Source organism: Canis lupus, chromosome 21 (assembly GCF_003254725.2).
Source record: "Canis lupus dingo isolate Sandy chromosome 21, ASM325472v2, whole genome shotgun sequence".
Taxonomy (NCBI): domain Eukaryota; kingdom Metazoa; phylum Chordata; class Mammalia; order Carnivora; family Canidae; genus Canis; species Canis lupus.
The window spans coordinates 10463061-10488680 of record NC_064263.1 but is presented as its reverse complement, the minus strand read 5'-3'; the positions used below and the strand labels follow the sequence as shown (position 1 = coordinate 10488680).

Here is a 25620-nt window from a genome sequence, read left to right as displayed (position 1 = left end):
TCTCAATTTCTTGCTGGATTTTTACTGCTTGCTACTTGTCTACTTCTTTCATTCTTCTCTTTTTTGCCCTTCTCTCCAGAGTGCTCCCTCTTTATCATCATTCTGTTTATATACTTGACAACAGTAATGGTGAACACTTGGGCAAGGCCCTGGTCCAATGTCCCCCTGTGAGATAGGTACTTGTTTTGCAAATGAGTATCTCAAGGTCTGGGCTGGTAAGTGGTGAGGCTGGGCCTCTAACTCGGTAGTTCAACTTCTGTAACTACTAATTATGATGCCATATTACTCTCAGCTGTTTTATCCCCGTTAGGTCTTAAGAAACAGTAGCTTTGTGCCAATTCCATGAAATGGATTTTTTTTAACTACCTTTGAGTAATTTTTAAACGTACAGGAAATGTTGCATGTTGCCTCCTCTATCAGTATTCCATATTTTCTACAACTTGGCTGCTGTTCCCTAAGGATTATCTTCTTCTCGGATTCATGGGTTCATTCAGCTAAATTAAAGGCAGTTAACTTAGCAGAGGTGCTATTTGAACTTCTTTCTCTATACTTCCCATAGCACCACTGGAAGCCTTTTTGGCTCGAACTACCCATTTCCCTTTTGCACTGCTTTCCCTAAGTTCCTCTCTAGTCCTGATGCTTCTCTTGTCCCACTCTCATTTCTATTTCTTTACCTGGACATTACTTTTCTCTTCCTCTATTCCTGTTCACATAATCCCAAATACCTCTTGCCCTATTAGACATGATCTCCTCATATGTTCGTGAGGACCTTCACTCCAATTATTTGAAATGAAGTCATGCCGCACGAATAGGACTGAACATTTTGAGAACCCTCACCTTTTGCCTCATTCCCCCGAACCTTACATCTTAATTGCTAGATCTCAGGCAAGAACAGCAGCCCCAATTTCTCACTCTGGAATATTTAGATGATCAGTTCATCTCATGTGGTGGACATGAAGAGGAAGAACAGAGCCCTGGAATGTGGGTAGAGACACTCTCGACCTTTGTACTGGGATCTGGACTGAAGGGAGAAGGACTTCAGAATGATTCTATCAGACCTCATGGTTCAGTAGAACGAGAGGATAGAAGCATATAGGGATATAGCCAGAGGCTGTGGTAAGGTAGAGCTGCCCCCTTCAGTGCAGAATGTTAATACAGACATTAGATTTTAGCAATAGATGATATGTCTCTGAACCAGCATCAGCCTTCATGATATAAGAGAGTGGGAGGTCACAGGGGCCAGCCTGACTGTCCCTTCAGAGGATGGGCAGCACAGGGGCCATGAGAATAGAGCAACCACTGTCTGAAGGTGTGGCTGAGGTTTCTCTCTCCTCAGGCCACACTTACCAGTAAGATCCAGATTCCAGTAGCACAGTTATTCCTCCATATCCTTGCCAATGTCTGGTGTGATCTGTTTTGTTGCTTTAGCTTGATTTTAATGTTAGCTATTCCATTGAATGTGAAGTTGGATCTCATTGTGGTTTTAATTTGCATTTCCCTAATGACTAATGATATTTTAACATCTTTCCCTATGCTTATCTGCCCATTGTGTATTTTCTGGGGTGAAGTGTCTGTTGAATTTTTTGCCTACATTTTTAGTTGGTTTGTTGCCTGTTTATTCAGGTTTGAAAAATCTTAACAGATTTTGGACAGAAATCTTTTATCAAGTATATGATTTACAAATATCTTCTTTTAATCTGGTGGCTGTCTTCTCACTGTCCAAATAGTATCCTTTTAAAGAGCAGATGTCTTTCATTTTGGTGATGTTCAATTTATTAATATTATTAATTTTTATGGATCATGATCAAGGATTTTTAATCTGTATCTTCTAACAGCTTTTAAAATAATTTTACATTTTACATTTATATCTATGATTCATCTTGAATTAATTTTTGCATAAGGAGTGAAGCTTAGTTGAAGGTTAAGTTTTTCTTGCATTTGCATGCCCGGTTGTTCTAACATCATTTGTTGCAAAAACCTCTCTCCTTTGAATTAATTTGACAGCTTTGTTCAAAAAGCAACTATCCATATCTACATAAGTCAATTTATGAACTCCATTCTTTTCCATTGTATGTGTGTCTCTTTATCAACATTGTACTGTCTTGATTACCATAGCTTTTTTTTTAGATTTTATTTATTTATTCATGACAGACACAGAGAGAGAGAGAGAGGCAGAGACACAAGCAGAGGGAGAAGCAGGCCCCATGCAGGGAGCCTGACGTGGGACTCGATCCCAGGTCTCCAGAATCACACCCCAGGCTGAAGGTGGCGCTAAACCACTAGGCCACCAGGGCTGCCTGATTACCATAGCTTTATAGTCGGTTTTAAAATTAGAAAATTATGGGTTGGGGAAAAATTAAAATTAAAAAGCATGATTCTATTCTTTTTCAAAAACTGATAATTCTTCTAGCTTCTTTGCCTTTACACAAAAATTTTAGTATCAGCTCATCTAAATCTACAAATATCCTTCTAAGATTTCTGTAAGGATTGCATTATATCTATCAATCAAATTGAAAGGAATTGACAGAATTGACAAGTTTCCTGTATTGAGTCTTCCAAACCATAAAAATGATGTCTCTCTCCATTTATTTGATCTTCTTTGATTTCTTTCATTAGGATTTTATAGATTACAGCATATAGATTTTTTATGTGTTTTGATACATTTCCCTACATATTTCTTTTTCTTTCACTTCTCTTTCTTATTTCTCTTCTTTTTCTTTCTCTTTCCTTTTTTTCACTTTTTTCTTTTTCTTTCTTCCTTTTTTTTTACATATTGCAAATAGTATTTTTGGTTTTCAAATAATACACTGCTAGTATATAGATACATGAGGGATTTTTTGTTGTTGTTGTTTCTTTTAAGTAACTCTAAGACATCAATATTGTTTTTCATCTCTATAGTTTAGTTTTTCTGAAGATTTCCTCTAGTGGCATCATAAAATATGTATCACTTTGGTTTTGGCTCCTTTCACTCAGCAAAATGCATTTAATATTCAGCCATGTTAAAAAAATATTCAGCCATGTTATGTATATGAGTAGCTCATTCCTTGTTATCAACGAATAGCATTTTGTTTCATGGATGTACCACATATTGTTTATCCATTTACCTGCTGAAGGTCATTTTGTTTACTTCCAGGTTTTTTTTTGTTGTGACAAACCTTTACAAACTCCACATACTGATTTTTGTGTGAAAATAACTTTTCAGTTTCTCCTTTGGGTAAATGCCTATAGGTGAAATACTGAATTATATGGTAAGTGTGTGTTTAACTTCATTAAAAAGAAAGAGAGAGAGAGAAAAGAAGGAGGAGGAGGGAGGGAGGGAGGGAGGAAAAAAGGAAAGAAGGAAGGAAGGAAGATCAAATTGTCTTCCAAAATGATTTGTGCTATTCATTTGACCAGCACTAAATGAGAGTTCCTATTGCTCTCCATCCTCACTAGCATTTGGTATTGTCAACTTTATGTTATTTTAGCCATTGTACTAGATATATAGTAGTATGTAATTATAGTTTTAATTCCAATGTCTCTGGTGACTAATGATTCAGAGTGTTTACAAGTATTTATTTGCCATCCAGATATCTGCTTTGGTGAAATGTCTGTATATTTTGCCCATTTTAAAAATTGGATTGTTTGCTTTCTTACTTTTGAGTTTTAAATGTTTTTGTGTATATCTTCAGAATATAAATTTATAAATTTTTCATCAGTTATTTGACCACAAATATTTTTTCATGGAATATGACTTGGTTTATATTATTATAAGGTTATCTTTCAGGGAACAAAAGTTTTTATTTTTGATAAAGTCATATTTAACAATTTTCCTTTCTTGGAGTGAGCTCTTGGTGTTTTATCTAAGGTTGCCCTTTCTCCATCCATCAAAGTGCCCTTACACTTCAATGAAAAATCAGCTGATATGCTTAGGCAGGTTTCTGCTCTATCTTCTGTCTGGCTCTGATGATCCACATGTCTATCCTTTTCTCACTACTACATTGTCTTGATTACTATGCAATTCTAGTAAGTCTTGAAATCTAATAATGTGAATATTGTGATTTTGTTGTTTTAGAATTGTTTTGGATGTTCTATTTACTTTGGTGTAGTATAATACACTTTAGAGTCAAAAGTTTACAAAAATATTTTGTAACTACAAAATATTTTCTAGAATTTTGTTAGAGATTACACTGAATCTATAGATCAAATTGAGAGAATCATCATCATAACTCTGTAAGTTTTCCATTCTATGAACATGGTTTATTTCTCCATTTATTTGGATCTTATTCCTTTCCTTATTGCATTATAGGCTTCCATTGTAACGATCTGCATATATTTTGTTAAGTTTATAACTAATTAATTTACTTTCTTAAAAGTTAACAATTTGCCTTTATTAGACTTTTTTAGCTTAGCATAGTACTCTCTAACTCCATCCATATTGTTGTAAATGGTAAGATTTCATTGTTTTTTATGACAGAAATATTTCATTGTACATATATACCACTTCTTCTTTATCCATTCATCAATCAATGGACATTTGGGCTCTTTCCATAATTTGGCTATTGTTGATCATGCTGCTATAAACATTGGGATGTATGTTTCCTTGTAAGTCTGTATTTTTGTATCCTTTAGTAAATACCTAGTATTGCAATTGCTGGATTGTAAAGTAGTTCTATTTTGTTTTACTTTTTGAGGAAACTCTGTGCTGTTTTCCAGAGTGGCTGCACTAGTTTGCATTCCCACCAATAGTGCAAGAGAGTTCCTCTTTCCACACATCTTTGCCAACACCTACTGTTTCTTGTGTTTTTGATTTTACCCATTCTGACTGGTGTGAGGTGATATCTTATTGTAAATTTAATTTGTATTTCCCTGATGATGATCAATGTTGAGCATCTTTTCATGTGTCTGTTAGTCATCTGGATGTCTTCTTTGGAAAAATGTCTATTCATATATTCTGCCCATTATTTAATTCAAGTATTCATTTTTTGAATGTTTTTTATAAGTTCTTCATATATGTTGAATACTAGTCCTTTAACGCATATGTCATTTGCAAATATCTTCTATTTCATAGGTCACTTTTTACTTTTGTTGATTGTTTCCTTCACTGTGCAAAAGCTTTTTATTTTTTTATTTTTGATGAAGTCCCAATAGTTCACTTTTTCTTTCATTTTCTTGCCTGAGGAGACATATCTTAAAAGAACTTACTACAGCTGATGTCAAAGATAGTAATGCCTGTGTTCTCCTCTAGGATTTTGATGATTTCATGTCTCACATGTCTTTAGCTCATTTTGAGTTTATTTTTGTGTATGGTATATACCATATGATTCTACTCATATGTGGGATTTCAGGAACAAAGGAGCATAGCAGAAAAAAGAGAGAGAGGCAAACTGGGAAACAGACACTTAACTATGGAGAACAAATTGATGGTTATCAGAGGGGAGGTGGTTGGAAGATCGATTAAATAGGTGATGGAGATTAAGGGGTGCATTTATTGTGGTAAGCACCAGGTGTTGTATGGAAGTGTTGAATCACTAAATTGTACACCTGAAGCTAATATTATTAGTGTAATATTAGTGTAATACTAATATTAATTGGAATAAATAAAAACAAAAAATTTAGCAATTTTGCTGATATATTTGACATATAGTAACCTGTACATACTAAAAATGTACAGTTTGAAAAATTTCAACATAGGTACACATATGAAACTTTCACCCAAATCATGATGATGAATCCATCCATCCATCATCTGTGAAAGTTAATTTTGATCCTTGTTTTTGTTTTTGACTTTTTGTTCTAGTAAGAGCTCTTAATGTGAGATGTACCATTTTAACACATTTCTAAGTATACAATATGGTATCGGTAACAGTGCTGTACATCAGATCTCTAGAATTTATGAATAAAGTTAATCCACTTTTTGAAGTTGTAAATGTGGCCCTTTAAAATTTTTCAAATACAAATTTTGAAGCTATAAATGTGGGGAATTTTACTTTTTGTTTTATTTTTATTTATTTCATTTGAAAGAGAGAGAGAGCAAGCATAAGCAGGGGATAGAGGCAGAGGCAGAGGAAGAAGCAGACTCCCTGCTAAGCCAGGAGCCCTATATAGGGCTCAAGCCCTGGAACTGGAGATTATGACCTGAACTAAAGGCAGATACTTAACCATCTGAGCCACCCAGATGCCCCTATACATGTGGGATTTGTAAACAAACTTCAGATACAACTTTTTCATTGCATATATGTAGAGATCAAGATGACTTTTATATATTGACCTTTTGTCCTATGACCTTGCTAAACTCATTCATTAATTCCAGGATTTATTTTTTAAGTAAAATCTTTGGGATTTTCTATACTCATAATCATGTCTTCGGTAAACACATACATTTTATTTCTTCCTTCCCAATGTTTTTCTTTTTTTTTTTCCTCCAGCCAAATTTATTGAACATAAAAAATTTCTATATACTAAGTGACCTGGATCTGCTACTTCAAAACATGATCCTTTCTTACTAATATTTTGATAATTCAGTCTATTAAGTGTCAAAAGAAGCTTACTCTAATACAAAAGTGCCCAATGCACAACAAATAAATGGCCTACCTACTGGAACTTTAAAGTTCTACAAGATAATTAGCATAGGTAGGATGGAGCCCCTATGACAGGCTACTGGAGAAGTGATATGAGATTTTTAAGAGGTCATTTTGCACACTGCAACCATGATGCTGTCTTGTTTCTGGATCATAATGCTCCCATTATTGATTCTAGACACACCACAAGAATATCAGTGGGGTCTGAGATTAGCTTCCTGCTTGCTAATCTAGAACAGATATGAATCCAGCATGCTCATTTGACAAGGTCTCACAGGAGCCCAAATTAAGTCCTTGTGAATCTGTGCACAAGATTCTAACAATGGAAGGATTCTTCATTGTGTCCTCCAAATGCTGCTCCAATGTCACTTCCATCCTGCCCACTGCCCACCTGGTCTGGGATCCCTCAATGCCTCTGATATTTGTCTTTTTTGTTTTTTTCCTCTTTTACTGCACTATCTAGGACTTCCAGTACCATGCTGAATCCAGTATCATCCTGAAATTAGGAGAAAAGAATTTGGATTCTCACTATTATTCTTGTTCTAAACTTTAGTTTTTTCATAGAAACTCTTTATTGAGTCAAGAAATTTCCTTTCTTTTCTGAGGTTGATGAGACTTCGTTGATGAGACTTCTTATCATGAATGGAGTGGTTTTTTTTTTTTCTGCTTATATTGATATGGTTTTTCTTCTTTAGCAACTTAATAAGGTATTTACATGAATTATACTTGATACTTGAAATGTTGAAATAGCTTCATGTTTTCTTGCATAAACCAACCTTGTCATGCTATATTACCTTTTTAAATATTGTTGGATTTTTTTTGCAAATATTTTGTCAAGGATTTTTGCTTTTATGTTCAAGGCGAAAATAGGAATGTAGCTTTCTTGTACAGGTTTTGTTTGATTTTGGATTCAATTTTTTTCTCAATTGTTTTTCTGTTTTCAACTTCACTCATTTCTGCTGTTCCTTTTATTAGTTTCTCCTCTGTTTGCTCTAGGTATAACCTAGTTTTTCTTTCTCTAGTTTCTTTTTTTTTCTTTCTCTAGTTCTTAAGTTGAATCTTACATTATTGGTTTTAGACATTTCCTTTTTTCCTTATATGTGCATTTAATGCTACAATTTTTCCACTAAGAACTAATTCAGCTGCATCCCAAAATTTTGACAAGATATATCAACCGTTTTCATTGAGGTTAACATATCTTAAAATTTCTCTTGTGATATTCTTTCTTTGACTCAAGGATTATTATGCTTTTTTTTTTTTTAATTTCCAATATCTTGAGATTCTCCTGTTAACTTTTAACTAATTCCCACTTTGGTCTAAGAACATACATTGTAAGATTTTTATTATTTTAAATATGTAAGACTTTGTTTGATGGCCCAGAATATGATCTGTCTTGATTAATGTTTCGTGTACATTTGGGGAAAATGTGTAGTCCACTGTTGTTGGGTAGAATTATTTATAAATATTATAAATACTTATTAGGTGAAGTTCACTCAGTTGATAGTGCTTTTCAGGGTATCTATATCATTATAGGTTTTCTTCCCACTTATTTTATTAATTACTTAAGAAGGAACATTGAAATCACCAAAAATCGTGAATTTGCCCTTTTCTCTTTTGTGCATATCAGCTTTTGCTTCATACATTATGAAATTCTTTTGATGCATACACACTTAGATTTTTGTATATTCTTAATTAACCTCTATATCATTGTGTAATACCTTCTTAATCCTGAACTTTCTTCCTTGGTCCTATGTATTATTTATCTAAAATTAACAGAGCTACTCCAACTTTCTTTAGGATAGGATTTGTGTGTATCTTTCTTATCCTTTTACTTTCAACCTAGGTCTTTACATTTAAAGTAGGCTTATTGTAGACTGCACAGAATTTGATTATGTTTTGTGCATTCTGACAATCTTTTTTTTTTTAAACTGGTGAGCTTAAAGCCTTCATATATACTATAGTTATTGACATAATTAAATTAAAATGTAACATTGGAGATATCTAGTTATGTTTTCCATTTTTTTAAAATATATATATATATATTTTTTATGATAGTCACACAGGGAGAGAGAGAAAGAGGCAGAGACACAGGCAGAGGGAGAAGCAGGCTCCATGCACTGGGAGCCCGACGTGGGACTCGATCCTGGCTCTCCAGGATCGCGCCCTGGGCCAAAGGCAGGCGCCAAACCGCTGCGCCACCCAGGGATCCCATGTTTTCCATTTTTTTATCCCTCCTCCTTACTCTTTTCTGCCTTCTTGAGTTTGGGCATTTTAAATATTTTTTTTAATTTTTATTTATTTATGATAGTCACAGAGAGAGAAAGAGAGAGAGGCAGAGACATAGGCAGAGGGAGAAGCAGGCTCCATGCACCAGAAGCCCGATGCGGGACTCGATCCCGGGTCTCCAGGATCACGCCCTGGGCCAAAGGCAGGCGCCGAACCGCTGCGCCACCCAGGGATCCTGGGCATTTTAAAATATAAAACTGTTTACTTTCACTTTAAAATTTTTTTTAAATAAACTATTTTCAGAGCAGTTTTAATTAAGTTCTCAAAAAAAAATTCAGAATTAAGTAAAGATTTCCGTATACCACACACTTACAACCTTTTCTACTATAGATATCCCAGCTACCATGGCACATTTGTTACAATTGATTAATCTACATGGACACATCATTAGCACCCAAAGTCTGTAACTTACAGTAGGAGTCACTCTTGATGTTATACATTCTATGGGTTATGACAAATGTATTTTTTAAATTTAAATTAAATTGGCCAACATATAGTACCTCATCAGTTTCAGATGTAGAGTTCAGTAATGCATCGTTGCACATAACACCCAGTGCTCATCACATCACATGCCCTCTTTAATGCCCATCACCCAGTTACCCCACCCCCACCCACTCCCAGCAACCTTCAACTTGTTTCCTAGAGTTAAGAGTCTCTCCTGGTTTATCTCCCTCTATGACTTCTTCACATTCAATCTTCTCTCCATTTCCCTATGATTCTCTGAGCTTTTTCTAATATTCCACATAAGAGTGAAACCATATAATTGTCTTTCTCTGAATGACTTATTTTGTTTAGTGTAATACCCTCCAGTTCCATCCACAGTCATGACAAATGTATAGTGACATGTACCCCCTATTGTAGTATCATACAGAATAGTATTACTATCCTAGAAATCCTCTGTACTTCACCTATTCATCACTTGCTCACCACAACCCCTGGAAACCACAGATTTTTTTCTTGCTGTCTCCATAGTTTTGCCTTTCCCAGAATGGCATAGAGTTGGATTCGTGTAGTATTTAGTTTTTTTCATAGTGGCTTCCTTCACTTAGTAATATGCATTTAAGTTCTCTCCTTATCTTTTCATGGATTGATAGCTCATTTCTTTACAGTGTTGAATACTATTCCATTGTCTGAATGTTCCATATTTTATTTATCCATTCACCTACTTAAGGACATCTTGATTGCCTCCAAATTTTGGCAGTTGTGAATATAGCTGTTATAAACATGTGCAGGGTTTTTTGTGGACATAAAGTTTCAATTTATTTGGATAAATATTAAGGAGCACAATTGCTGGAAGAGTACGTGTGGTTTTATAAAAAAAAAAACTGCCAAACTATCTTCCAAACTGCCTATATAATTTTGCACTTCCCAACATCAGTGAATGGGAGTTCCTTTTGCACCACATCTTTATCAACATTTGGTGTTAGTGTTTCAAGTTTGGCCCATTCATTGGTTTAATTTGCAATTCCCTAATGACATACAATGCTGAACATTTTATTTGCCATACACCTATCATCTGTAGGGATATGTCTGTCAGATGTTCTGCCCATTTTTTTTTCTTTCTTTTTTTCCCTCCCCCACCCCAACCACCCCCGCCCCTCACCCCAGGGACCCGCCCGGGGCTGTTCTGCCCATTTTAAAACTGAGTTGTTTTCTTATTATTTTATTTGCTTTATGCAGATTTTAGCTTCTGATTTATTTCACCTTCCACCTGTCTAAAAGAACTTCTTTGAACATTTCTTACAAGATGGGTATCCTGGCCATATATCCCCTCAATTTCTTTTCATTCTTTCCTTTACAAAAAAAAAAAAAAAAAAAGACATTTTATTTATTTGAGAGAGAGAGAGAATGGGGCAGAGAGACAGCATGAGCAGGGAGGGGGAGAGGGAAAACCAGACTCCCTGCTGAGCAGGGAGCCTGGTCTGGGGCTCAATCCCAGGACCCTGAGGTCATGACCTGAGCCAAAAGCAGATGTTTAACCAACTAAGCCATTTAGGTGCCCCCAGTCTTTGCTTTTTATTTTAATCTGAGAAAGTCTTTATTTCTCCTTCACTTTTAAGGAATGATTGGGCAGTATACATATTTCTAGGTTGGCATGTATTTTCTCTGTGTTTTAAATATTTCACTTTACTATCTTCTACCGCCTTATATGGTTCCTGAAGAAAAGGCAGATGTACTTTGATTTTATGTCAGTAAGACATTTTTCATCTGACTTCTTTCAAGAGTTATTCTTAATATTGGATTTTTAAAGTTTAAATACTACATTTTTGCATTTATTATGCATGGTGTTCTCTGAGCTTCCTGACATGTGGTTTGATGCCTAATATTAATTTTGGAAAATTCTTAAGTAGTATTACTTCAAATATTGTTTGTTCCTTTTTTCCTTCTCCTTCTGGTATTCGCATTACAGGTATGTTATGCTTTTTTGTAGTTGTCCTACAGTTATTGGATATTCTTGGGGTTTATTTCTTTACTTTTTCTTTTTGCCTTTTAATTTAGGTATTTCTATGTGTGTATTCTCAAGCTCTAATTCCTCAAGAATGTCGTTACTAATGAGCCCATCAAAGGCATTCTTCAAAAAAAAAAAAAAAAAAAAAAAAAAAGGCATTCTTCATTTATGTCACATTATTTTCACCTCTAACATTTTTAGAAATACTTTCTGAGCATTTTCATTTCCCTGCTTCATTATCTATTGTCTATCTGTTCTTATATATTATCTATATGTACTATCTATCTATCTATCCCTTAGCATTTTAATCATAGGTTTTAAAATTAAAATTTCTTATCTGATATTTCCACCATTCTTGCAATGTCTGACTAATTCCAATGCCTCTTAAATCTCTTCAAACCGTTTTTTGCTAGTGTGCCTTGTAATTTCTTGATGAAAGACTGACATGATATACTAGATAAAAGGAATTCCAGTAAATAGGCCTTTAGTAATGTGCAATAAGCAGGTAGGGGGAAGAGATGCATTCTGTAGTCCTCTGAGTAGATCTGTGTTTTTTACTGATCCTGTGTCCCTGGTCAGCAGTGCTTCTCTGTTCCCCACTTGAAACAGACTGATGTCTTGAAACAGACTGATGTCTACAGGTTGCTGAACTTGGCTCATCCATTCTCCCAGGAAGATTGGCTCTGGTTAAAAAGCTTCTCCTCTTAATGATGACAATTCTTTTTAAAAACAATCCTCTTTAAGAATAACAGAATACTCTGACATACTTCAAAATGGTTACTTTTCCATAACGAAAAATGGTTACTTTTTTCCCCTTCCTCTGCCAAAGCAGCAGCAGTATTTTTCCCCAATATTCACTGTGAGGACCTGGTAAAGTTCCTAGAGGTAAAACTCATATAAGTGTGGGTCGCTTCTATGAGTGGGTCTCCCTAGAGTTTTTAACTCTCAGACTTGTGCACACTGAGCCTATAGCCATTCATCGATTGCAGTGCAGGATTTCCTACTCCAGTGCCATATCCCCTTGGCAGTTCTGCTGGTGAGTTTCTGCTCTGGAAAACTGGGACTCTGTACCTGCTTATGTGACTCTCTCTAATTTGAAGGAGTAGCTATTTGCTCTATGACCTCACTTCTCTGATGGATCTAAGAATACTTGTTGATTTTTCAGTTTTTCAGCTTTATGCTTGTTGGGACACAATGGGATTTCTGAACTTCTTACATGTTGCACCAGAAACTGAAGTCTATGCCTCTACTTTTAAAGCTATATTTTATTTCTTCAAGTGACTCACTCATTATTTACACCTCTATTTTAATTATTTTTAGTGTCTGCATGGAGTTTAAAATATAGGCCTACCTCATTTTATTGCATAGCAGATACTGAGATTTTTATAAATTGAAGGTTTGTGGCAGCCCTTTGTCCAGCAAGTCTATCAGCACCATTTTTCCAATAGCATCTGCTCACTTCATGTCAGTGTCACATTTTAGTTATTCTCAGAATGTTTATAACTTTTTCATTATTATTATATTGTTATGGTGATCTGTGATCAGTGATTATGACTAGGTGAAAGCTTAGTGATTGTTAGTATTTTTCAGTAATAAAGTAGTCTTTAAAGTATATACTTTTTTTAAAGACATAATGCTATTGCAACTTAGACTACAGTAGAGTGTAAACCTAACTTTTATATATGCTGAGGAACTAGAAACTTCATTTATTGCAATATTTATTTTATGGCAGTTGTTCAGGTCCAAACCTGCAACATCTCCAAGGTATTACTTCTGTAGACCCCCTTAAGTAATTTTGTCCACCTGCATTAATACTATACCTCTTTAAATGTGATGTCAAAACCTGATAATAGTCCTAATTCCTTTCCTCTGTCTTATGTCATTGTAGTCATTTCACTTTTATACACATCATAACACATAGTATAATGTGACTACTGTTGCTTTAAATATTATTTTTAGCTTTTTTTTTTAATTTTTATTTATTTATGATAGGCACACAGTGAGAGAGAGAGAGAGAGGCAGAGACACAGGCAGAGGGAGAAGCAGGCTCCATGCACCGGGAGCCCGACGTGGGATTCGATCCCGGGTTTCCAGGATTGCGCCCCGGGCCAAAGGCAGGCACTAAACCGCTGCGCCACCCAGGGATCCCTAAATATTATTTTTAAAATATGAGAATAGCTTACACTTCATCTTATTTCATTTCTAGTGTTTTGTTTCTTTGTGTAGATCCAAGTTTCCTCCCAGCATGATATCCTTTTCTCTGAAGAACTTTTGTATTTTTTGTATATTTGATTAACTGGCACCAAATTCCCTTAATTTTCCTTTTTTGGAAAATTAAAATATCTTCCACTTTTGAAGGATAGTTTCAGTGGATATAGAATTGTGGGTTGACAGTTGTTTTCTTTCAACACCTTAAAAATAGCATTCATTGTCTTCTTAGTTGCATAGTTTCTGGCAAGCTTATTGGTATAATTCTTATCTTTATTTCTCTATTTGTAATCTTCCCCTACCACTGTTACTGTGGCTGCCTTTGAGACTTTCTCTTTGTTATTGTTTTCATTCAGTTTAATACAACTTGGCAAGGTGTTGGGAGTTTTTGTTGGTTTGTTTGTTTTGGACTTTTTCTGCTTGATCTTTTCTGGTCATGAATCTTTTTTGGTGTATCATTAGTTTAGTTTTGGAAAGTTTTCTAAAATTATTTCTTCAAGTGTTTCTTCTGCCCTGTTCTCTCTTTGTTTTATTTCTGGGAATCCAATTACACATATGTTGTATCATTTAATGTTGTCTTATTGCTCTTTGGTGCTCTGTTCTGGTTTATTTCCCATTCTGTGTTTGGATTACGTGTTTTGTATTGACCTATTTTTGTGGTCACTGACTTACTTTCTTTGGTTGTATTACATGTAATATGAAGTACAGTAATGACATTTTCTGTAGAAATGTCTGTGGAAATTCCTGTAAATTTTCTGTAGAAATTTTATTTCTAGCTTATCTGAATTTGTCTGTTGCTTCCAAGTCCAGCTTGAAGGTTCAGGAACTGAAAGTTCAGTGCTCCCATGGAATAAAAGAAGAGACAGACACAAAATAGTGTGGAGATCAGGGGACCAACACAAAGCCTGTGAAGGTCCCAAACTTATAAAGGCTGCTGCTTTTATTAGGTGCATTGCTTAACCCTAGTGTTTGAAAGAAAGATCTCTACATTAGATAAGTCTGGTAATACAAAGAGGCAGGCTGAAAATGACTTCTAACAAACACACCTCCCATATAAGGTGTACAAGGAAGTTTGAAGTATGACAAACAGTCCATTCTGGTGTTCCAGTTGGTTGCATTCTGCATACTTCTAGAAACTTGTGTTTGTCATGCCATAGGATCGTATATTAACAGCTTCTTTTCTTAAATCTATGTATGGTACAGCAAGCCTGTTTTGCACATCTGTCTTACAGTTTTCATCTCTCCTGAAACTACCCATGTATCTTGCATGTTGTTGACATTTTTTGTCAAAGGCTTTAATATAATATGTAATAATCATGGTTACTCTAAAATCCTTATCTTAAAGCTTTCACATCTATGTTGTCTAGCTGTGATGAGTGATTTCTCAGTTCAGGTTTTTTTATGCTTTTTGATATGCATTACCATTTTTTGTTGAATACCTGTCATTATATATAACAGTAGATACTGTACTATGACAGTAGATACTGTAAGTTCTTTTTGTGTTTCATGGTAAGAATACACTTTCTTCTGTTAGGCCTTTACTATGGGGATTTGTATTAATCTAGTCAGGGTTCAATATGGGTTTGAAGTTTATTTTTTATAGTTTTTTTAAAAGATTTTATTTATTATTTATTCATGACAGAGAGAGAGAGAGAGAGAGAGAGGCAGAGACACAGACAGAGGGATAAGCAGGCTCCATACAGGGAGCCTGACATGGGACTCGATCCCAGGACTCCAGGATCACGCCCTGGGCCGAAGGCTGGGCTAAACCACTGAGCCACCTGGGCTGCCTGGGTTTGAAGTTTATTATGGTTCTAGTTACCAAAGTTAGAATATAGTAATGCTATGGGTTCCAGAGACTCACAATGCCTCTAGTAGAGGTTTTCTCCACCTCACACAGTTGGCAAATTGGACATGGTATCTTTTTGTTGTAAATTTTTTGTGTGTACTATTCATTGTGGAGATTTTATTTTATTTTATTTTATTTTATTTTATTTTATTTTATTTTATTTTATTATTTTTGATTGTGGGGATTTTAAAGGGAACTTTAGGCTCTACCCACTAGATGCCAGTAATACCCTTCAAATTGTGACAACCAAAATTGTCTCTAACAGTACCAAATTTTCCTAGTTGAGTTGGGGTAGCCCTCAGTTGAGAAGCACTACTTTAAAGATATTCTGTTTTACTTCTTGGTTTAGCTCTAGGTCCTCTCTTTGTGCTGTTTCCCAAAGAGTCTCTATCTCTTTCATATCTTTAGCTGTATTGTCACCTACACTTATGATCCTAAGGGCCTTTGCACATATATTTTCACTCACATTTGGCTTTTATCATCTAGTTAAAACTACTTTATCTTCATACCAATTTATATGGCCTCTAGTAGAATCTGCCTTGGATAAACATGCACAGGTCCTGTTTCCCTTTGTGCTTGTGCCTACCTCTACGCAGAATCTGTCTCAGTTGTTTGGCTTGTGACCTCAATTTTCTAATGTTTCAACACAAGTCATTAATGTTTAGTTTGTCTAGCAGTTTTCTTGTGATAGGAGGGCAGCAACAATCTTTACAGCTTTCCACATTTCTTAACTGAAATGAGAAGACCTAATTATATTTATCATGTTCCTGCATGTCCCCAAAATGTCTTCATTGGCTATTAATTTTTTCAACCTGGAAGTGGGTCAAGGATGCCCCATTCTAGTTAATTTTTGTATTTTACTCACCTTTCATGTATAATCATTTCAAATTATTTTCTCCTAAGAAACTAAGATTATTTGAATAGCCCAAGATCATTGTTTTACATAATGTTTACTGAACATATTTGTCTAACATTCTTCCATGGTTCCTTGCAGATTAAGTGTTTCTGGGAGGGAAGCTGTTGTGTCCTTAAGTGGTTCTCATCTAAAAATGCATGAGACCCATGGCCACCGTTTGGTTGTTTGGTTAATGTGTCTGCTAAATATTTACCTTGTAAAGATACTTTTTTTTTCTTTTGCATTTAGGAACAATATATGGGGTAGAGCTTTGTTGGTATATGAATACTCTCTTCCCAAAAGTTTTTATCTTAGTTATTTTAGATGCTAAAATTGATGCATCTAAAATTGATGCATCTAGCATCTATTGATGATTCTTTCTTGATTCAGTTAGTGTCACAGTGTCTAGAGTGGTTATTTTCTACCTTTCCCTTTAGGTCTCTCCAGAAAAGATAAGTAGTGTTAAATGGCATTCTTTAAAATCAAGAAGGTTTCTCCCATCCTCTTGTTAGCCTTAGAGTATTGGCTGTTATCCTTAGGCATTGAGACCGTAAAATGGCTATGCAAATGGGAACTGTATTCAAATCATGTCCAGAAGCAGAAAAAGCATATTTTTCTTCCATGTTTCTTCTAGAGCAAGAAATATTTTCATAGATTCTCCTAGGAGTCTTTCTCATTTCATTGGCCAGAATTGGAGCACATATCTTATGCTAACCAATCAGAGAGAGGAGAATAAGATAAAAGTGTGATAATTTTGGACCAAATATGGGTAAGCCATATTTGAGCCAGAACCTCTGATGTATTTGTCTTTTAAAAGAGACAACATGGTTGACAAATCCTGAATTTTTAATGGGAACTGAGAAGTAGGGCTGCAGGGCATGGCTGGAAAACAAGGATGTAGGCTCTGAGTCTGGAGTACTCTCCTGCTTTTCCATCTTATTCCAAGCACCGCCTATCCTGCTATTGTGCACATATTATATTAGTGAGAAAAGTCTTAACTCACTTTTCTTTTCCTTTTATTTCCTCAGAAACATGGATTCTACTTTTGTGCAGAATGTTCCCAGTGAGCTTATCTGCCACATCTGCAAGGACTATTTCACAGACCCTTTCACCATTAGCTGTGGGCACAGCTTTTGTGCTCCTTGTATTTGCCTCTTGTGGGAAGATGCTCAGCATCCTGCTCGCTGCCCTGTGTGCAGGGCAGTATCTCCACGAATATACTTGGAAAAAATTATTTTTGCTGAGGAACAAGTTCATGCTATCAAAAAATCAATTTCCTGCCAGTTACCAAACTCTGCCAAGCAAGTCTGTAGGACGCACCAAACAGCAAAGGACCTCTTCTGTCCAATTGAAAAGAACCTGCTGTGTGGGCACTGCTCCCATTCCCCAGGGCATGCCACTCACAGACACTCACCAATATCGAAGGCTACTAAGCACTACAGGGTAAGTACTCCCACTATGAAATGTGGAGGATTCTGTGTCTTACCAGGCAATGAGCAAAAGTTGTTGATTTTAATTTTTATCTTCTTATGCTCAAGCACGTAAAATTTCAGAAACCAATCCAGGTACTGTTCTGAAAACTAGGGATAAAGCACTGAAGAAACCAGACACATATCTTTGCTCCCCTAAAGTTTAAATTCCATTGGGATGAGGGAGAGGAATGAGGATGAGCTGAGGAGGGCCTTGGTGTTTCATTGTAACTAACAGGGTGGGTAATCTCTAGAGGCAATGACAGTCATTAGCTACTTCTGACATGATGACAATGAGAATCTTTTAGTGATAGCAGATTTATAAACAATGTATTCTAATCATGCCATAGAAAAAAGTGATGGCTATCATTTCAAAATTAAATATGAGTCAAGATTCACTTCTGAAAATTGTCCGTGTTACATATAATATCAGAACTAGATTCCTCAGATAATGGACTGCATTTTCCAAATTCAGGAACTCTATTTTTAGTCAGTCTCCCACATTTGAATATTAGTGTTCTCAGGGAAAATCACTGACCTATCTGCTTTCTTTACTGTTTATTTTTCTCATGTCTATCCTCTTATTGCTTTTTGAGGTATCTGAAATATACTATATTTGTTTTTCTAGTTCTCAAATTTGTAGTTCTTTTACAGGAGAAACTTCTGATGCAAATGAGGTCTATTTGGAAAAACAAACAGAGAAATCAGAGAAATCTAAACAGAGAGTACAACTTATTTAGGGGATGGCAGGTAAGCAACAGGCCCTGTTTCCCTTGGAACCAACTTGGGACAGATATCATGGTAACTGACAGTAGAAGAACATATTAAATCCTAATATCCTCTGAATAGGTAATCAGAAAAAGAGCTAGATATGTTTCTCTACAGGGAAGGGAAACATGACCTTCAGTGCAAAATTTCCTATTGAGTTCATTGTGTAACTAAAAGATATTCCTGACTTTTCTGGATAAAGCAGTATCTACCACTAATACTTTATCAGGGATGAGGGTAAGTAGTTGGAAGCAATGGTGCAGACTAATAAATAAATGAAAAAGAAGGAAAAGAAGGAGGGGAAAAGGTAAGAAAGAAAACAAATGCATGGTTTCTTAGAAGTAGAAAGACATAAAGCTGTATGTAGTACTTCTATGATCTGAATGTTTGCTTCAGATCATTTGTATGTTCAAATTCTAACTCCCAAGGTGATAGCAACAGAAGGTGGGGGGTTTGAGAGGTGACTAGGTCACAAGGCCAGAGTCCTCAGGTACAGGACAAGTGTCCTTGTAAAAGAGACCCTAGAAATGTCCCTTGTCCCATCTGCCATATGAGGACATAACAAAAAGATGGCTATCTAGGAAGTTGGCTCTCACCAGATACCAAATCAATCAGCACCAAACGTAGACCTCCCAGGATATAGAATGGTGAGAAATTAATTTCTATGTTTATTAGCTACCCAGTCTATGGTGTTTTTGTTAAAGCAACCCAAACAGACTAAGACAAGAACACTGTCCATAGCACACAGACCATAGATAATGAAAGAAGAATAAAACCATCCAGATACATGTCCTAATTAAACCAATGTCATTTCAGGGTTTTATAAATCTACGGATGATAATGATCAGAGCTGAATACCCTAAGGTATACCAATATCTCCATGAAGAAAAGCAAAAACATTTAGAGACCCTGGCAATTGAAGGCAAGATCATTTTTAATCAACTCCAGAGAAATGTAGCTAGAATGCGTCACATGGGAAAACTCCTAAGAAAAATGTATCAGGAGCTAAAGGAAATGTGCTACAAAACAGACACGGACCTGTTCTGGGTAAGGACTGCCAGGGTGCCAAACATCAGCAGCTGAGGAAGGATGCCAGGGTGTCAAACACCTGCTGCTCAGCCATCATTTATAGCCACTGAAGTCTGTATCCCTTTTGACATCCATTATTTTTCTGTTTCCAAGGTCCAAAGTTTACCTCCTTTAGCTTATGATGGCAGGCTTTGCTCCTCCAGTATAACTTGGAGGCCTCGAGTCACATTCACTTTGTGCAGAAGGGCGATTATGTAGAAAGTTTCATGGAACAGATCCAGGGAGGAAAAAAGTTCCTTCTCAATTCTACTAAATTTTCAGTTTCTAACCAATGGCAACAGAGTAGCTTGTGAATAGATCGTTCCATTCTGATCTGCACTTGTCAATATATGGAAATGTGGGATATATCCATTCTTTCTATTTTGAAATTGTAGATGTGAAGCCCACACGGCCTCAGAAGAACTTTGGGGAAACCTCTGTGAATCTTGCTGTAGATTAGAACAAACACAGCCAGTCGTTTATTCTCATAATGTCTTCTGTTTTAAATTTTATGATGCTCATTATTTTATCAACTCTATGTCATGTAAGACTGAGTTCCATCATTATAAGGATAAGGAAAAGGGCAAATGATTTTACTCCAGGAAGAAAAGTGGAGATAGAGAATTTTCTAGTCCAGTCTCATAGCCTCAGACTAGACTAAACAGGTAGAACTATCTTGGCTCAAAGCTAAGCCTCCCTCTCTTTCTCTTCACAGAATTTGGGAGACATCATGAAAAGGTAAGTTTGCCCCTCAATTCAAGTTGGTTTATGGTGACAGTGGCCAGGCTATTCCTGATGAGATGGACCCCCTTTTTTGTGACAAGTTTCTTTCTGTCTGCACTTATTTCTTATGTAAACAGTTATAGGTTTTATTTTGACCATCCTTAGGTAAAAGTCAGCATTGAGAGGGATATGGTTTCAGCTGCAAGTCTTCTTACAGAAGTTGCCAAAAGATGATTATTTTTCCTCTATTTTTTTAATATCCTAATTATTTGAGAATTATTCCAGGTCTCCTATGGGAAAGGCAAATAAGCTTAGAGAGGCAACAGGTGGAAGAATGGTGATAAGAGGGGACAGGGAAAGTCCCCAAGAAAGAGCATCCTACAGAATTGAAGCTCCATATGGACCAGGCAGCAAGTTCCAAAACTTTGGCACCTATTGGATTTTAGGAACTAAAAGAGAATGGCTGTGTGGCTCCCCTAGGGAAGCCAAAGATAGAAAAGAGACACAATTATGAGTGAAGTAACATATCTTACTGAGCAGGGTAGCTAATTATAAAGTACAAGAATAACTACAGTATTCCTCAATTTGTGGAGTTGAATTCACATCCTTTGCACTTAACTGTAAGGATTCTGATGGAGCATCTTCAAGGAATCATTCATGATACCTCTGGACATGTTAGTAAGTGGCTCTTTTACTTTGCAGGAGTCAGTTAATGCAGTTGCACATTCCCCAGCCTATGAACCCTCAGCTGAACACATGGACCATCACAGGGATGTCCGAAAGGCTTAACAACTTCCGAGGTGAGAGGGGGCACCCTGGTAAGATCTCACTATTTCCTCCAGGAGGAGATACACCTGGAGGACTTCTCCTCATTTCTCTATTAGTCTTTTTGGAGAACAGGGAAGCAGGTAAATATGAATACCTTATAACTATATTTTATTATAATCAAATATGACTGTTTTCTTATGACAATTTGCAGTGAGTTTGAAACAAGCAAGCACTTGGCATCAAAACTACATACCGGGATCCCTGGGTGGCGCAGTGGTTTGGCGCCTGCCTTTGGCCCAGGGCGTGATCCTGGAGACCCGGGATCGAATCCCACGTCGGGCTCCCGGTGCATGGAGCCTGCTTCTCCCTCTGCCTGTATCTCTGCCTCTCTCTCTCTCTGTGACTATCATAAATAAATAAAAATTAAAAAAAAAAAAACTACATACCAATTCAGTGTGTTTCAACTTACAGTTGTTAACTGTGGTTATATGTAGATGTTCAGATTCTCAGAAGCACCTTAAGTCGTTATTTAAATGTTTACCTAAACATTTAAGTTAAGGAATGTATTTGAAAAACCACAAGATTTTAAAAGGGGATAAAAATATATTTACAAACAATAGGTACAACCAGAAAACAAATGGAACATACAATTTGTTTTGTGGAAGGACTCTAAGACTGATGTAGATGGGGAGCCTGGCAGACAGGAGAAGCAGGCCTGGAATGGGAAAAGCTAAATTCGGATTCCATGGTGTATGAGTCAGAAATTCAGAGAGAGAAACCACTTCTAAAAAAAAGGCAAATATGGATTCTCAATTTATTTTACCTTTGCTTGTTTACATGTTTCATACTCATGTTTGGGCAAAGTGATCATTATTTAGGACTAATAAGAATAACAGTATCATATTTTTAAGTCATATGTAATATATTTATTATGGTTGTTATATTTATTTTATCTTGTGCTAGTTGATTAATGAGAAGACTTAAGTAAGTTGAAGGGCCATATTAGCATTTACTTGGGATCTATGAGCAGGCTCCTAAATTTTCAATGAGCTAGTGAAAATAAAGCCAGAGCTTGACATCCTACGTGTTTCTATATTCTCAAAATTGTCTTTCATCTAGTCGTATGAATAGACATTTACTTGCTCTGTAAATAGGCAAGAAGCCCTTACTGATGTGTCTCTGGATTTCCAGTGACACACTGTGTATAGTCACTTGTAATAAAGGACTATTCTGGAGCAGTTAGTAGAGGCTCTGTCATGAAAGCTAACTGTTCTATGTCCCAGAATTTTATGAGGAATTACTAAATGGTAAGTACCTTGAAATTGGGCCAGGGCGGGTGGGAGTGTTCTCAGGAAACAAAACAAATCAGTTTTGGTTTTATAGATCTGTTTGTTTTGCATTTGCCAGAACACTACTGTACTTGTCCCACAGAATTTTTAAGCTCTGGTCTTTGACTTCACTGTTTTCTTCTTACTGAAGTGTATATTACATTGGACCATAACATAAGCAATTATCGTGTGGCTCTGTTTGAAGACCTGATACATTTGCAATGCAGTTCCGACCATCAAGACATGCCCCACAGTCCAGCAAGTCTACAGTACACTCCTTTGTGGGGAGCTCAGACCTTCACCTCCGGCAAACATTACTGGGAGGTAGATGTGGGAAACTCTTGTAATTGGATTGTAGGACTTTGCAAGGAATCCTGGATCAATCGCAATGATATGCTGCTCAATTCTGAGGATATTTTCCTACTTCTGTGCATTAAAGTGAATGACCTTTGTCGTCTCTTCTCTGCCTCCCCGCTATTACTTCACTACATCCAAAGACCCCAGGGCTGGATAGGGGTGTTTCTAGATTATGAATGTGGTACGGTAAGCTTTGTGAATGTTGCCAAAAGCTCCCTCATTTGTAATTTCCTCTCATGCTCCTTTTCTTTCCCTCTCAGACCTTTCATTTGCTATGGACCCAAATGATCAGGAACAGCTCACAAACCTGACCAAGCTCTTGGGAATTTTAATAGTTGGGGAGGATCCTATTCTGGTGACTTCTCGAATGGGGAAATCACTTTTACCTCATGGATTTAAACTTCACCTTACCTCCAGGAGATATATTTGTATTATTTTTTAAAGTGGTGACAATGTGAAAGATGCACATTTGTCTTTTCTATTTTATTTAAATAAAAGCAATCTCTTTTATTACATTGTGTGAGATGTGTGCACTTTTCATTTGCTATGTGAGTCTCTTAATGGTGAAAAAAAAATGCATGGGTGTGGAAACTAGCTAAATCAATGAACACCAAGCACAGAAAATTCTCCTTCCAGACAGTTCTTGTCAAAACCCAATGTCACAGTGGAATTCCTCCATTCATCTGGCTAAGTCCCTCCTCCCTCAGTTCTCCATTTACTGGACTTGATTAGGCCACAGGACCTTAAGAACAGTGCATCTCTTCCCTATGTAAACAGAATTCAGGTCTTTTCTAGTTTTCAAAGCACAAGATGGACAGCCAATGCCGGTCCTCTTCATAGCACATTCCAAAAAAAGAAACACCAGCCCGGGAATATGAGAAGCACAACAGAATGCTTGATAAATAAATAAAGGAATGTATAAAAAATTATTAAAAGTAAAGGCTACAAGGGACACCTGCACCCCCATGTTTATAGCAGCAATGTCCCAATAGCCAAACTGTGGAAGGAGCCTCGGTGTCCATCGGAAGATGAATGGATAAGAAGCAGTGGTCTATGTATACAATGGAATATTACTCAGCTATTAGAAATGACAAATACCCACCATTTGCTTCAACATGGATGGAACTGGAGGGTATGATGCTGAGTGAAATAAGCCAATCGGAGAAGGACAAACATTATATGGTCTCATTCATTTGGGGAATATAAAAAACAGTGAAAGGGAATAAAGGGGAAAGGAGAAAAATGAGTGGGAAATATCAGAAAGGGAGACAGAACCTGAAAGGCTCCTAACTCTGGGAAACGAACTAGGGGTGGTGGATGGGGAGGTGGGTGGGGGGTGGGGGTGACTGGGTGGTGGGCACTGAGGTGGGCACTTGACAGGATGAGTATTGGGTGTTATTCTATATTTTGGCAAATTGAACACCAATAAAAAAATAAAAAATAAATACATTTCTCTCTCTTTCCCCCTCCCTTTCTCCTTCCATCCCTTCCTCTTCTGCCCCCCCTCTCTTCCAAGACAATATTGAGTAGGGAATATTGTGGCAATTAAATTCACTTCCGTGAAAATGTAGTAGCAAAGAAACTGCTACAGCAAAGCAGACCTACAGTAAAGCAGAAGTGGCAGCAGGGGACATGGCCACCTATGCCCCAAGAGAGAGCTCTTTCTTTCTGGCCGGGGGAACTAGGGGAAGGGGTCTCTGTTGTCCCAGTGTGGGGGTAAAATCTCCTTTACTGTCCTCTTCTCTGTTGCTTCTTTAACTTGAGAATATGCACAGGGCCAGCCTGGGAAGTAGGGTTAATTCTGGGAGAATCGCTGGCTTTCAAGGCTTGCTTTTAAACTGTATAGCAAGGAACCAGAGACTTGTAATGGGAATTGGATTTCTCCACAACTGAGGCAGTACCCTCTTGTGTGCCAGGTATTTCCTGTAGTTTGAGGATTGTCTACTCAGGATGGCGGAAACTATCTCTAGCCCTGTGTGTGCAGTATCTGCTCCTTGGGGAGGTTCTCTCCCTGACCAGCAAGCATTCACTGATCTGCATCCCCTGTAGACTCCAGCTGTGGGCCTTCTGTAGCTCTCTAGAGTGCTCCCTCTGTGCAGTTCTACACTCAGCAGCACTCAGTCCTGGGAACTCCAGCCACCTTGACTTTCTTGACCTTCCAACTCTGTCTCCTCAGCTCAGGGAGACCAGTGGGCTGTCTGAGCTCCTCCCCTCTGTGCTGTCTGGAAATTTCCAGGTGGGGACTCATCTTTGGAGTCCTCTCATTTGTTCCCTCTTTCTCTCCGCTTACTGTCCTCTGCTATTTATCATCAAATATCTGAAAACTGTTGTTTTATATCGCATTTATGGGCTTTTCTTGTTTGAGATGGAAGAGCAAATCCCATCCCTATACTCCATCTTTGCTTAAAACCCAAGTCAGAGGGAGAATTTATTAAACTACAGATTCACTTTCTTTGATGGATATAGAACCATTAATTTTATTTACTTTTTTAAAAATTCAAATTCAATTAGCCAACATATAGTACATCTTTAGTCTCAGATGTAGTGTTCAACAATTTGAGTTTGAGATGGAAGAGCAAATCCCATCCCTATACTCCATCTTTGCTTAAAACCCAAGTCAGAGGGAGAATTTATTAAACTACAGATTCACTTTCTTTGATGGATATAGAACCATTAATTTTATTTACTTTTTTAAAAATTCAAATTCAATTAGCCAACATATAGTACATCTTTAGTCTCAGATGTAGTGTTCAACAATTTGAGTTGTATAATTTTATTTACTTTTATTTTCAGTGAGTTTCATCTTTCAGTGAATTTACCATTTCAACTTGGCTGTCAGATTTGTTAACATTGGCCTTTGCTAGATACTTCTTTTGCTTAATAATCTATGTA

The 25620-nt window shown here is 36.7% G+C and overlaps 1 protein-coding gene and 1 pseudogene across 1 annotated transcript; one reads left to right on the top strand and one right to left on the bottom strand.

Moving 5' to 3' along the window:
- Nucleotides 1–6661: 6661 nt before the first annotated feature.
- On the bottom strand, nt 6662–6935 carry LOC118351872 (ragulator complex protein LAMTOR5-like; annotated as a pseudogene).
- Nucleotides 6936–17279: 10344 nt separating this feature from the next.
- LOC112641928 (tripartite motif-containing protein 77-like) lies at nt 17280–23016 on the top strand. Its single transcript, XM_035703660.2, has 6 exons — nt 17280–17690; nt 18371–18466; nt 19301–19531; nt 20268–20290; nt 20978–21075; nt 22523–23016. Exons 1-6 carry the CDS (start codon nt 17280–17282, stop codon nt 23014–23016), a joined length of 1353 nt encoding a protein of 450 aa, XP_035559553.2.
- Nucleotides 23017–25620: the final 2604 nt, after the last annotated feature.

Excerpts from the sequence above, each read along its gene's own strand:
- LOC112641928 (XM_035703660.2), top strand. The coding sequence starts at position 17,280 with ATGGATTCTACTTTTGTGCAGAATGTTCCCAGTGAGCTTATCTGCCAC. Across the intron at positions 20,291-20,977 it reads TTGGGAGACATCATGAAAAG|GAGTCAGTTAATGCAGTTGC; the intron begins GTAAGTTTGCCC and ends TTTACTTTGCAG. Across the intron at positions 21,076-22,522 it reads AAGGCTTAACAACTTCCGAG|TGTATATTACATTGGACCAT; the intron begins GTGAGAGGGGGC and ends TTCTTACTGAAG.